The 13,741-nt window shown below is 43.4% G+C and overlaps 1 protein-coding gene across 5 annotated transcripts in view; it reads right to left on the bottom strand.

The window, feature by feature from the left end:
• Nucleotides 1–13,315, bottom strand: part of LOC144682597 (uncharacterized) — a 48,563-nt gene extending 35,248 nt beyond the window's left edge. For all 5 annotated transcript variants that reach the window (XM_078545077.1, XM_078545081.1, XM_078545080.1 and 2 more), the window contains exon 1: nt 13,073–13,315. In XM_078545077.1, coding sequence (XP_078401203.1) covers nt 13,073–13,133 — 61 coding nt within the window. In that variant the 5' untranslated portion in view covers nt 13,134–13,315. The remainder of the gene's footprint in view (nt 1–13,072) is intronic.
• Between the last annotated feature and the right edge of the window lie 426 nt (nt 13,316–13,741).

Here is a 13,741-nt window from a genome sequence, read left to right as displayed (position 1 = left end):
ATTTAAAATCATAGGCAAGGGATCTAGAGGGGAGATGAGAAGAAACATTTTCACTCAGTTATCAAGATTTGGATCATTCTACCTTAAAAGGTGGTGAAAGCTGATTCTATAAATAATTTTAAAAGAGAGAGTTAAACTGGTGCATGGGGATGAAAAACTTCAGGGTTACAGATAAAAAAGGCGGAAGGGGGAATTAAGGGTATGGAACTAAGCACAGCTGCTCTTTTAAAGTGACAGCATGAGGACAACAGGCTGAATGGCCTCCTTCTCTGCTGTAAGCTTCTATCAGTGTATCTCTTTGCAGCTCCAGCAAACGCCTTAGCTAGGACAGATACCGGTGCATATATACCAAAAAGACCACAGGATTTAATCCCGGTTTCTCTGTCAAGTTAGCTAGTCTCCGCCAGGACAACCAGTTAGGATAGAAGAGGAAATTTATGATGAATAAACTGTTACTCCCAACATTTACTACTGCTTGTACACCTTACTACAACGAATGAAACCTTAAAGCTACTAATACATGAATTTTGAAGATAAACAAGCAAAATATTCACCAATCAATTAATTATCTGGTTTCCTGTGATATTATATTTTAATTCCTCTGTTATGACACAGCAGATGGTAAATGCTGAGCTGTTCAAATCCCGGAGGGAAACTTGAAAACAACTGTCACAACTAATTTTCAATTTGTATGTTTCGAGATGCGGGCTTTGAATTCAGTAATAATAAGACCACTGATTCTTAAAAGGTTCTTAATAAACTAAATTAAACATTTATTAATAAAAAGGTTATAAGCATATACGTCTACAAATTACTACTATAATAACTTCTAAACCCCTAATTAACTCCCAGTTTTACTTTTGTGAAGGCAACAATAATACACACACATTTTAAAAGGCCCAGGCAAAGTAAACAATACACTGAACAGTCAAATTCACAGTGAGTTCGCTTAACTTCAGTCCCTGGCGGCAGCCGTTTGGTACATACAGGCTGAAGGTGTTTTACACTTGTTGAATCTTAGACTGCCTACTCTTGCACACAGCCTTCTCTCTTTTATACATAATTTTCCCCTTTGAATGCAAATTTCCATTGTTTCGCTATGCCTTTGGACTTTACCTTCCTGATAATAAAACTCTCATAGCACTAAGTTTTACCAGTAATCTTTGGGAAAAATAAACACACCGTTTCTAAATTATACATGGCTAGTGACACATTTCACCCCTCCTTTGAAAATAATCTAGCCTGGTTCATTTAAAAATGCAAATGTCCTTTTACACCTTACATTTTAAACTTCCCCATGTTTACATCAAAGCCTTCAGACCAGCTGCCTTTAATCCAATTAGGTCTCTCTCTCTCACACACAGATACCACTATTTTAATATAAATTTCAATAACATTATGAGAATTATTATATCTTCCTGACATCTCTCAAAACGCAGTTGCTTCGCTCTTTAGCCACAGGCTGGACTGAATTGGGTAGCTCTCCTTGGTACCGCTGACTGCCTCTGGGTTCTCTTTTCACACATTCCTCTAGAGGTGGTTAATGCTTCTGGGTTCTCTTTGGACTCGCTTTTCTAGGGGGTGGTTACGGCCTCAGAGTTCTCTTTGCACCCACTCTCAAAGAAAACAACCTATCTAACCTTTCCTCACAGTTAAAGCTCTCCAGTCCTGGCAGCATCCATGTTAATCTCCTCTGTACCCTCTCTAGTGCAATCACATTCTTCCTGTAATATGATGATCAGAACTGCAAGCAGTACCTTATGTATGGTTTAATTAGTGTTTTATACATTCGAGCATAAACTCCCTGTTCTTATATTCCATACCTCAGCTAATACATGCACTTGGGTCCCTCTGTTCCTCTACACTTCTCATTATCCTACCATTCAGTGTGACTTCCCTTGCCTTGTTCACGATCCCTAAATGCATTACCCCACACTTCTCCGGATTGAATTCAATTTACCACCTGTGCCTATCGATACCTTTTTGCAGTCTACAGCTTTCTTCCTCACTATCAGCAACACGACCGTTTTGGCATCATCTGCAAACACCTTAATCATGCCACCAACAGCTCAGTATCAAGCTCGACATATGCACTTGCTGAATGCACATCACTGAATGGCACAAAAAACAATGTGATTCAATTCCTGAATAATGTGCATAGAAACCATTAAGAAACCATGAATCGAGTGAACCAGCCTGGGTATGTTTGGTGACTGTTCACAACCCTTGGCGCAAGTGTAGCGTTGCCTGTGATATTGTTAATCACTTGTCTCTGTGTGACAGTAAGCAGAATGCGTGACCCTGGCAGAGTGAATGCAAGCATCTCGCTTCCCATTTCACTTCCTTTTATTTTTGCAGACCGTTCTTTCACAAACCAACACTCACCTACAGAGAGGCTATATTTGTAGCGTTCACCACAACAGAACACCGTTGTCATGCAATATCGGGTGTAGGCAGTTCAGCCCATTCTGCCCACCTTGGAAACTCCACCTTGTTGGATCAGATTTATTATACTTTCGCCATAGCCCCTTATATCCTCATTCCCCACCTCCTTTTTAAACACTTAAATTTGTTCAGCACTTACAGGATTACAGGCCAATGGATTCCATATTCTGACAAACCTTTGCTTTTAACCACTTTAGATTGAATTTTAAGATTCCCTTACCATGGACATACTCCCTACTTAATCTCCCAACTTACCTCTTTAATTTAAACAGCTCATTTAATAACTCTTGCTCAGTTTCATATTTTTTTGTTACATTACACTGCATCAATCGCCGTTTCAAACACTCCCACAACCAAAGGCTTTTGCAAATTGTTTTGGCCTCCACAATTCATACAATTAGTTCCTTGTTTGCAAACTTGGATACCTTCCTCCCTATTCCCAAATCCGGGTTATTTTTGGGCCCCACACTTTAAGACGGGTGTCAAGGAGAGTGTGCGGGGGAGGTGGTTTATTGGAATGGTACCAGGGATGAAAGGCTTCAGTTCTGTGGAGAGATTAGAGAAACTGGGCCCACTCTCTGTACATGAGAAAACATTGAAGGCAGATTTGTTAGCATTCACAATCATGAAGGGTTGTAATAGTTTATTTTATTTAGCAACTCATGGGATTGGGGCATTGCTGACAAGACAAAGGGTTGAATCCTCTGTGGAGTGGCAATCACCGTCAGACTGCCACTTTACACTTGTTTTCCCACCTTAGGCTGGAGCTGAGCATTTCTCACCTGGATTCCCAACCCGGGCCCGCTGAGAAATGTGCAGCATAGCTGTTCCTGGGGTCCTTCTGTCCAGCGCAAGATCGTCAGGGGAGACAAAGCCATGCCCCCTTTTTAACAGGGCTAGCTGCCATACTCTGGTACGTTTAAATGTCCCAACCACTTTGAGAAACTAGGAGAGAAGGCAAGTGTATAAGTGGGTGAGGGGGTAGGATGGCAGATAAGTGGGTGAGGAGTTAAAGTGGGTTGGGGAGTAGTCACATAGCGGGGTGGGGTGGGGGATGGTAGTCAGGGGGCTGTCCAGTACAATAGCTACTCAGGAGTTAGAAGTGGTTTTAATCCTTCTAACTTTTCCTGGATAACTATTCTGGTCAGTAAGTTGGAAGCATCCAAAGTCTCTGACTTTGGATTGGAGTTTCGGAAGGTTCCAAATGCAGGGGAATTGCCCAACGCAAGTTGAAACTTCCCGGTCACTCTTTGCGTGGAGACTTCAGAGGGGGTCCCCCAGCGCATCTCCTGGGTACCTCTGCCATACGGCCCACCAGAGAATGGAAGGTCTGGACCAAGCACTTATTGCCCATCTCTAGTTATCTTTGAGAGGGTGGTGGTGAACCACCTTCTTGAACCACTGCAATCTGTGTGGTGTAGTTACGCCCATAGTACTCTTAGGGAGTTCCATGAATTTGGCCCATTGACAATGAAGAAACGGAGATACTTGTTCAAGTCAGAATGGTGGGAGACTTGGAGGAACACAAGGAGCTGGTGCTGTTCCCATTCGCTCGCTGCCTTTGTCCTTCTAGGTGGTAAAGGATGCAAGTTTGGAAGGTGCTGACTACGATGCCTTGGTGAGTTGTTGAAGTGCATCTTGTAGATGGCACACACTGCAGCCTGTGCACTGATGGTCGAGGGAGCGAATGTTTAAGGTGATGGATGGGGTGCCAATCAAGCAGATCGCTTGGTTCTACATGGTGTCAAGCTTCGTGAGTGTTTTTGGAGCTTCATTTCTCCAGGCAAATAGAGAGTATTACATCCTGACTTGTGCTTTGTAGGCGGTGGACAGGCTATGGGGAGTCAGGAGGTGAGTCACTCGTCACGGAACTCCCAGTCTCTGACCTGCTCATGTGTCACAGTATTTATGTAAATACTGTGCTAACAAAGTAGAAACCGTTTCCAAATAAAGAGAAACTGTCTCCAACAACAAAAAAGGCTGGTGACCAGAAAAAACAGAATTAAGGTAATTGGCAAAGGAACAGGAGGTGACATTGGAAAAAGAAGCAAAGGCGATATGAGAAAGTAACTTTTTCGCACAGCGAGTGGTTAGGGTCTAGAATGCACTGCCTGGGAGTGTGGTGGAGGCAGGTTCAATTGAGACATTCAAGAGGAAATTAGCTGATTATTTGTAAAGAAACAATCTTCAGGATTATGGAGAGAAGGCAGAAGAATGGCATCGGTGAAAATGCTCATTTACAGAGCTGGTGCTGACACGATGGGCTGAATGGCCTCCGTCTGCACTGTAACGATTCTGTGCGCGGGCAATAACAGTTCAAATGCACTTTCTTTCTAGGTATGCTGATGTATGGTCATGTTCCAAGCTCTTTTCTTAATACTGTAGAATACATTGCAAATGAAAAACATTTGGTTGCAGGTTTGAAGCATTAGATCTCATAATTTCATAAATATTTATATTTGTGTAGCTGGAAATAATGAAACTACAATTTTAAAATGATTTCCATAGCTCGTGATAATCACGCTATATGCTTCAGATGTCACATCAAAAACACTTAAAATAGATTCCTACTGTCTTTTTTCTGACCTTGATAACCTTATCCCTAAGGGCACGAGCTAGAGATTTCCATTCATCTGCTAATCTACAGAAGCTGCAATGAGCAAATAGTGCAATACTTAAACTCACCATGTCTCTGTTTAGATCACGAACCCTCAGGTAGTACCTTGACAGCAGCCTTAAAGGGACAGGCCTGCTTAAACTTAATTACAGCCACATAGCTAACGGTTACAAACATCCAAGGTGATGGCAACCGGGACTTAGTGGTTATGTTCTGAGCCTCTGGATCAGGAGGCTGTGGGTTTAAGTCTTACTCCAGAGGCTTCAGCACAAAACATAGACTTCAGTGGTGCACTTTCTGAAGTGCCATCTTTAGAATGAGATGTGAAACTGAGGCATCGTCTGTTCTCTCAGCTGGGCATAAAATACCAAGTCTCCCAAGTGTCACGAAAGTATAATAATTTTCATAATATTTTTCAGGTTTAGTGCAAAGTAGGTTTATGGGGAGGTTGTGCTGTGTGTCTGGTTGTGTGATTTAATTACATCTTGTAGCCAAGCAGGCTGCAGGTTGAAGTTATCAAAAGAGGTAAGGTGTAGAAGTGTCTTTAATATGTTAATGAGTAAACATGGTTGGGGACTTAGCATGCAACGTGCAAAGGGAATTTGCATTTGTTGAGAGATGAAAGAGGGATCTGATTTTCAAAGGGACCTCAGTCTGTTTACAAATAGCCAGACAAGCAAGCTGAGGAAGGTGTTTATTTTTCTCAAGGGTTATTGACAATTTCGTGGCAACATGAAAATATTCATATTATGAGAAAGATAAAGTTCCAAAGACATACTGACAATGGGATTTACACATTATAGGGAGAAACATATATAAAAGCAGAATGTCAGGAGGAAGGCATTGTAAGATCTAACTGAAGTGTGAGAATCCTCCAATATTTGTGCATTAAGGCCGCTGTTTACAGAAACCGAAGCTGGGAAAAGCCACTTTGAATTCCACTGTCCAGGGTATTATGTTTAACTTGCTGGATCTGTTTAAAATCTTTTTTTACTGTTGCCTTAACAGGGATGCAACTGGAAGTCATATTAATTAGGGTCTTAGGAGTTATAGTAGTAATTTGTAGACCGATGTATGTGCTTGAAATCTTTTCTTTTGTTAATAAATGCTTGATTTAGTTTTTTTTAAATTAAAGTCTTTGTAGACTTATTACTTGTGAATTCAGGGCACGCATCTCAAAATAAATACAAATTGCAAAACTGTTTTGATCGCAAGATCAAGTTTCCCTTGTGGATTCGATCTGCCTGGCACACATCATCTGCTGCGTTATAACATAAGGCAGCACCTTCCAAACCCATGACTACTCCCATCTAGAAAGACAAGGGCAGCAGACACATGGGAACACCGCCACCTGGAATTTCCCCTCCAAGCCACTCACCATCCTGACCTGGAAACACATTACCGTTCTTTCACTGTCGCTGGGTCAAAATCCTGGAACTCCCTCCCTAACAGCACTGTGGGTGCACCTACACCACATGAACTGCAGTGATTCAAGGCAGCTCACCACCACATTCTCAAGGGCAATTAGGGATGGGCAATAAATGCTAGCCTAGCCAGCGACACCCACATGCCATAAATGAATTTTAAAAAAAAACTATTCTGAAGAAGAGCAGGTGAGTTATCCCCCATCTCCTGGTCAATATTCATCCCTCAACCAACATCACTAAAAAAAGAAAACAGATTATCTGGTCATTATCACATTGTTATTTGTGGGAGCTTGCTGTGCGCAAAGTGACATCCCGTTTTGCCAACATTACAACAATGACCACACTTCCAGAGTATTTTCTGGGCTGTGTAGCGCTTTGGGATATCTTGAAGTTGTGAAAGGCGTTATGCAAATATAAGTTCTTCCTTTTAGAGTGAAGGGAGCCTCTTGCTGGTTACTGTAGAAGCAGCTTTCATTGCAGGCAAGTGTTCAGCTCCATTTTGTTCATAGGTGCTATATTAGTGAACAGTGCACTTGCTGAACATATGGCCGGCTGTTTTGGTACACCTTCACCTGTAGACTGACTGAGACATGGAACATCAGCACTTTAAAATATGTTGGTAATTTAAAATGATAGGTCCGGTGGCAGAATCCATAGGAATGCAAGAACGTAAGTAGGAGCAGGAGTGGACCATTGAGCCTGGTGATCCTGCTCCGCCATTCAATATGACCATAACTGATCTCCGGATTCAACGCCATTTTCCCGCTCACTCCCCATATCCCTTGATTCTTTGGGAGACCAAAAATCCATCTTTCTGAACGTTAAATATGTTCAATGATGGAGCATCTGCAACCCTCTGGGGTAAATAATCCAAATATTCACAGCGCTTTTAGTGAAGAATTTCCTCCTCATCTTAGTCCTAAATGATCGGCCTTTTATTTTTGGATTGTGCCATGTTTTAGATTCCCCAGGCAGGGGAAACAACCACTCCGTGTCTCTAATGTAAAAACCCCTTCAGGTTCTTGTATGTTTCAATTAGTTCACTGTCATTCTTCTAAACTCCAGGGAATATGGAACCGGTTTACTCTCATTACAGGACATCCTTCTCACCCCAGCGACCAATCTAGTCAACCTTCGCTGTACTGCCTCCAATGCAAGTATATGATTCCTTAAACATGGAGGCCAAAACTGCACACAGTATTCCAGGTGTGGGCTCACCAAATAACTGGCTGAGACTGCAATTACGTTCCATTTGCAATTTCCCATGGCTTCAGCCATATTCCTTCATATCTCCCTGGAAAAATGGTGTGGAGTGTTGGAAGGATTTTGAAGGCTGATTGAATAAGTGTAGTTCAAAGCAGGTTGTCAATGGCCAACAAAGCCTGGAAGGGTAATTGAAATTGGGACCTTCCGGCTCAGAGCCACCAACTGAGCCACTCAAGCTCCCTGGTAAGTCTACATTTCCCAGTGCAGTTGGGGTGACACAGGACAGTACTGCAGCAATGCAAAGAAAAAAAGTACCTCAATTTAAGCACTAAACCACGTAGCACACCCTAAACTGCACAAATATGGAGGTCAAAGTTGAAAGCAAGATAGGTGGGGAACTATCAAGGTGAGTCATAGATAGAAAGATGAATAAAAAAGAATTGACTCCAGCTCAAAGTTTGCTTGCGTTTCTTTTGTGATTTCAAGTATCGACAGAACATTTCTATACTTCCAACAGTGAGAGACAACTAAACCAAAACTGATTAAAAAAGGTAATATTTTATCTTAAAAAAAAGTTTAATAAAAAAAATTGTATACTTTCTGACACGCAGATACATGAAAAGTATTTGAGGGCAAAGTTCAAATGAAAAGACATTGGTGCCATGTTATTACTCACAACATCATACAAAATACCAACTGAAACCAAGGGCAGGACTTTGCATTTGGATCGGAACCCGGACATTGGAATCAAGTCCAGGTCCCAACCCTGTGCCTTGTCGGCAATGGGTCAGCAGACATAATTTTCACAGGCAATTTACTGGACAGGGGGTGTACTCACGCAAGGATGGCAAGCAGGCTTTCGAAGTTGAAGGGCCAACAGGATGCCCTCCAGCAGAGGGGGGAGAAAATGGGCGGTGCCTCCATCTTCAGGCACTCTCTCAGAACTTTCTGGCAAAAAGAAAGAAATAGCCACAACTGCGGGGCCACTTATTACAGAGGGAGAGGGTGCTCTAAAGCTGCAGCTATGGCCATGTAGGAGTCATGGCTACAAGGGTTTTTGGGTTGGGGGGGGGGGGGGGGGGGACATTGTGGAGGGTGGTCCTCAAGGTGATCCTGGAGTGCTGGTCCTCTTCCCACTTTTCTGCCAGGGGGCAGTTTCCAAGCCTCTGCTGTGCTCCTGATGCCACGGGGAGGGGAGAGAGGCAGGGTTGGAAGAGGGTGACCACAGGTTGAATGGAAAATTCTAGCCCTCTGGGATGCTCCTACCTCCAGGAAAATGGTCGGGAGACGGGACTGTGGCAGGGAAATGGTACAACGGTCAGCGTGGGGAAATTCCTTGCCTGTCCACCTCTATGTCGGCACCAAAATCCTGCCCCAAGTATGTTCTAAAAAAATGAAACAAGCCTCAAGAAGTAGATATTATGCACATGGTTAATAAATATTACAAAAAGCAATGTGCCCGAAACGAGAGAAAGAACATCCAACCAAAATAAAAAGAGTAGTAATTTCTGTTCAAATATAGTTGCATTTCTCAGCAAATAGCATCATGGAGCATTAACAGAGGCCATTCGGCCCATACGTGCCCTTTGAAAGAGCTGTCCAATTAGTTATCACCAGCACTGGAACAAGTATAAATTACAGAATTAGAAAAAAACACAGAGCACAGGGAAAGCATTAAAAATATAAAGAATGTCAGACATACAGAGCAGACTTTCCAGTATCTCCAATAGAAGAGAAATGGGATAAAATACTACAAGTGCTGGAAATATGAAAACCCATAGAAGGTTCATCAGCAACTGTGGAGCAGTCAGTTCACCTTTACAGATTCGTACCCTTCACCAAAGCTGAGAAAGACGTTAACATTGAAGCGATAGGTTCCTCTGTAGTCCATCACTCTCTGCCTGCCAGAAAGCTGCCCGCAATGGTTTCTATTCCTCCTTTCGTAGTCACATCCAGTATTGCCCAGATGTCAACGCTTGGTCCCTGTGCTTCAACATCAAAAACATGACCATTTGTCAATACCATCTGAAGGGATTGGATAAGCTTTTGCAGGCAGCTTGACTTAATGGTAATGCTCTACTTCCCAAATAAAAAAGGCAGTGGATTCAAGCCCCACTCTGGACTTGATACTTTAGTATAGAGCTGATGGGAGTGCTGCATTGTCAGAGGTGCTGTCGTTTTGGATAAGACTACAACCCAAGGCATCGTCTGCATTTTTCAGGTGGATCCTGTGATACTATTCGGAGAACAACAAAGGTATTTTCAGTGTTTGGACAACAGCTATTTCTCAACCAACACGACCATAAAGACTAACTATTTGTTACCTTATTGTTTTGGTCAGAGAAGGGGCATGGCAGTGCAATAGTCAGTGATGCTGCCTCACAGCTCCAGGGACCCAGGTTCGATTCTGACCTCGGCTGTCTGTCCGTGTGAGGTTTCCACCGGGTGCTCCAGTTTCCTCCCACCATCCAAAGACGTGCTGGTTAGGTGGATTGGCTATGGTAAATTGCCTCCCACCCCCTCCCAGTGTGTGTGTGTCTGTGTGAGTGCACTCTGTGATGGACTGGCGTCCTGTCCTGGGTGTACCCTGCCTAGTGCCCATTGCCTGTCAGAATAGGCTCTGACTCCCTGAATTGGATAAAGCAGCTCTGGAAAAGTGTGTGAGTGTTTTGGTTGGAGCTTGCTTGCCCATATTCCAACAACTACTACACTTCATAAGCACTTCCATTGACCATTAAACCCTTTAGGATCTTCTGAAATAGTTAAAGGCACAATTCTTTCCTTGCCTCTCCCTCCTGCCACCCATTCCCTCGTCCATACTTTTACTATTTCAAAGCTTGACTTCACTCTCCCTGCCGACAACTCTCCACAAGCTTCAACTTATCCAAAACAATTCAAGTCTGTGTCCTCACTCTCACTTAGGATTGCCAACTGTGATTAAATGTATTCCTGGAGGTTTCATCACATGACTTGCCCCCATGCTCCAGACATTAGTCAGCCAACACATCCATCCTTGTGATGTACTGTCTTCCTACACCAATTACCCAAAGCTGTCTCATTGGGGAGATGGTGGTGTAGTGCTAATGTCACTGGATTTCATAATGCTCTTGGGACATGGGTCCATATCCCATCATGGCAGCTGGTGGAATTTAAATTCAATTGATAAAATCTGGAATTGAAAGATTCGCTCAGTAATAGTGACCATGAAACTATCATCGATTGTCTCAAAAAACCCATCGGCTTCACTAAAGCCCTTTAGGGAAGGAAATCTGTCATCCTTAGCTGGTCTGTCCTACACGTAACTCCAGACCCACAGCAATGTGGTTTACTCTCAAGCGCCCTCCGAAATGGCTGAGCAAACCACTCAGTTCAAGGACAATTAAGGATGGGCAACAAATGCTGGTCTTGCCAGCAACGTCTCACATCCCATGAAAGAATATAAAAATAATTGGATTATGCTCGAAGGTCAGCCAAACAGCCGTCCCTCCCTCACACCCCATCCCAAGCCCATTTGCAATATTTTTTAACAATAACGGAAAATGTTGGAAAAACTCAGGTCTTTGTGGTGAGAAGGGTCACACGGACTCGAAACATTAACTCTGTTTCTCTCTCCACAGATGCTGTCAGACCTGCCGAGTTTTTTTCCAGCATTTTTTGTTTTGGTTTCAGCTTTCCAGCATCTGCAGTATTTTGTTTTTTTTTACAATATTTTTTTATATCCGGTATATAGGAATGTTCAAAGAAACTGACAAAAAAAAGGATCCTTTTTAATGTCCCTACGATTTTCCTCCTCGCTTGCACAAAGCAGTGTCCTGGAGATTGATCAGCAATCCTTGGAGACTCATGGCCAATTCTGGGAGGGTTGGCAACCTTGTCCTCACTACCACCCTCTCGAGGTCCACTGACTCCTTTTGGTTCAGCAGGTTCCTTTCCCGCACTTCTCATAAATCCACCAGAGGCCTTGCCATACGTTAAGTGATCTCCCCTATACGCACATCCTTCAACCCTCAACCATTCACTTCCTTCCAACAGCGGTGACCGCGTTACAACCCTACCAGACAAAGCATCGCCTTCAAAAATTTCACATCCTAACCACTGCTCCCACTCCCCCAGGCAGTGGGCGATTCTGCTGTTCCCATTCTCACCTTCCTCTCGACCCACCTTTAGCTTCTCCTTTCCCTTTTGCACCACCGTCCCTTTCATAAGAGCAAAGTACTGCAGATGCTGGAGAGTCGAAATAAAAACAGAGCGCTGGGAAAACTCAGCAGGTCCAGCAGCGTCGGAGGAGAGAGAGAGAGAGAGAGAAATAAAAAAGATCATGTTTCGAGCTCAATGTGACTCTCCTTCGGAACTCTGACAGTTAAGAGTTTTTCTAGCACTCTTGTTTTCAACCCAGTTCTGAAGAAGTTATATTGGACTTAAAACATTAACTCTTTCTCTCTCTGAGTTTTTCTAGCACTTTCTGTTTTTATTACCACCACCTCTGTTGTCATGTATCCTCCACTATCTTCCACCCTATCACAGATCTTCCCTTTCTTCGTTGCTCCCCTCCCTGTCAGCTGTGGCTCAGTTCATAGCACCCTCGCCTTTGAATCAGAGGGTTGTGGGTTCATGTCCCACTCCTGGAAAACCAAGAACTGTGATTGTACTCGAAAGAGTTGCAATCTGTGACTGTTGATAACTCGAAAGAGTTTCCCCAGTCCACTTAAAACCAGTGGCCCCTTTAACTTTGGCCAGTTTTGAAGGAAGGTAATGGACCTGAAACTTTAACACTCCCTTGCTCTCTCTCCCCACAGATGCTGCCTGACCTGCTGAGTATTTCCGGCACTTTTCTGTATCAGTGGCCCCCCCTTGTTCAACAGACCCAGTTTTCCTCGCTTCCCCCTTGAGCAGCAACTCTTTTACCCGGAAGCACCGGACAGGTAACCCTCTCAGGTGCTCCTTACGGCAGGAAAAGGGAGGCCAAGGTAAAAGCAAAACACTTGTGGATGCTGGAAATCTGAAACAAAGCTCTGAAGAAGGGGTCATGCAGACGCGGACCGACGCAGAAGCGGAGGCCATTCGGCCCGTCGCGACGGTTCTGACAGGCAAGCCAATGAGGAGAGATATCTGTCCAAAGCTGCAGCAGCGAAACATAAACGTGTTTTTGACGACTGCCCGATTCCAGAATCCTCTCTCTTTCTATCTTAAACTTGGCAGATTGACAGACTTTTTTTTTAACACACCCCCCCTCACCTTTAAAAACTTTTGAGGAAGTCAATAAACAGAATTAAACTTTTCCCTGGCATTGAATCAGCTAGAAAAGACTTGTAAACAACTTTAAAAAGCAACACATGTACATACATGACAGTGAGAGGAGGAAATTAAAAGGCCTTACCGTTCGTTCTGACCAAAACAGAGGTCAGACAGACAAAGAGGAAACTTTGCAAGAGCAACATTTTGCCCCCCAAAAAAATGGTTCAACTCAAAAGTGCACCTTTTCCCGCGAGAGATGAAGAAATGCTTCTGCCAAAATAAATGCTTGATTCTATTCACTACTTTTTTTTTCGCGAGCCTAGCGAAGCAGTGTGGTTAATTCCTGCAAGTACATGTACCCACCCCATGACTCACCAGACCCCTGTCAATCAACCTGACGGACAGCTCCCTCCTCCAATGAGAAATCCCTGCTTCACCAATCGCTGCTTCCCTTTAACATTCGGAGAGGCGGCGCCCAGTCAGAAATTGACAGCTTGGGGGGGAAACAGGAAACATGCCTGGTTCAATGTTATTGCTGTCAAAGAGAGACTCAATCCGCAGCCAGACCGCACCCTAGTAGAGTTATCTAATCAGTGCCGAAAAAAAAAATGCTGGGTGGAGAGGGCAGAAAATCTGATTTTTTTATATATATATATATCTAAAGCTTAGAGCAATTAAAACGGATTTAACTATTAGGCTGAAGGCTTATTTTTGCATTTTTTTTCTGCCCGTGGGGATACATGTCTGCTGGTGTTAACTCTTGACACCTGAGTGATTTGGAGTTAAAAGTGAGTAATTTTGGGAGTGTGGG

Source organism: Cetorhinus maximus, chromosome 7 (assembly GCF_964194155.1).
Source record: "Cetorhinus maximus chromosome 7, sCetMax3.hap1.1, whole genome shotgun sequence".
In the NCBI taxonomy this organism is placed as follows: domain Eukaryota; kingdom Metazoa; phylum Chordata; class Chondrichthyes; order Lamniformes; family Cetorhinidae; genus Cetorhinus; species Cetorhinus maximus.
This window is presented reverse-complemented; position numbering and strand designations above follow the sequence as displayed.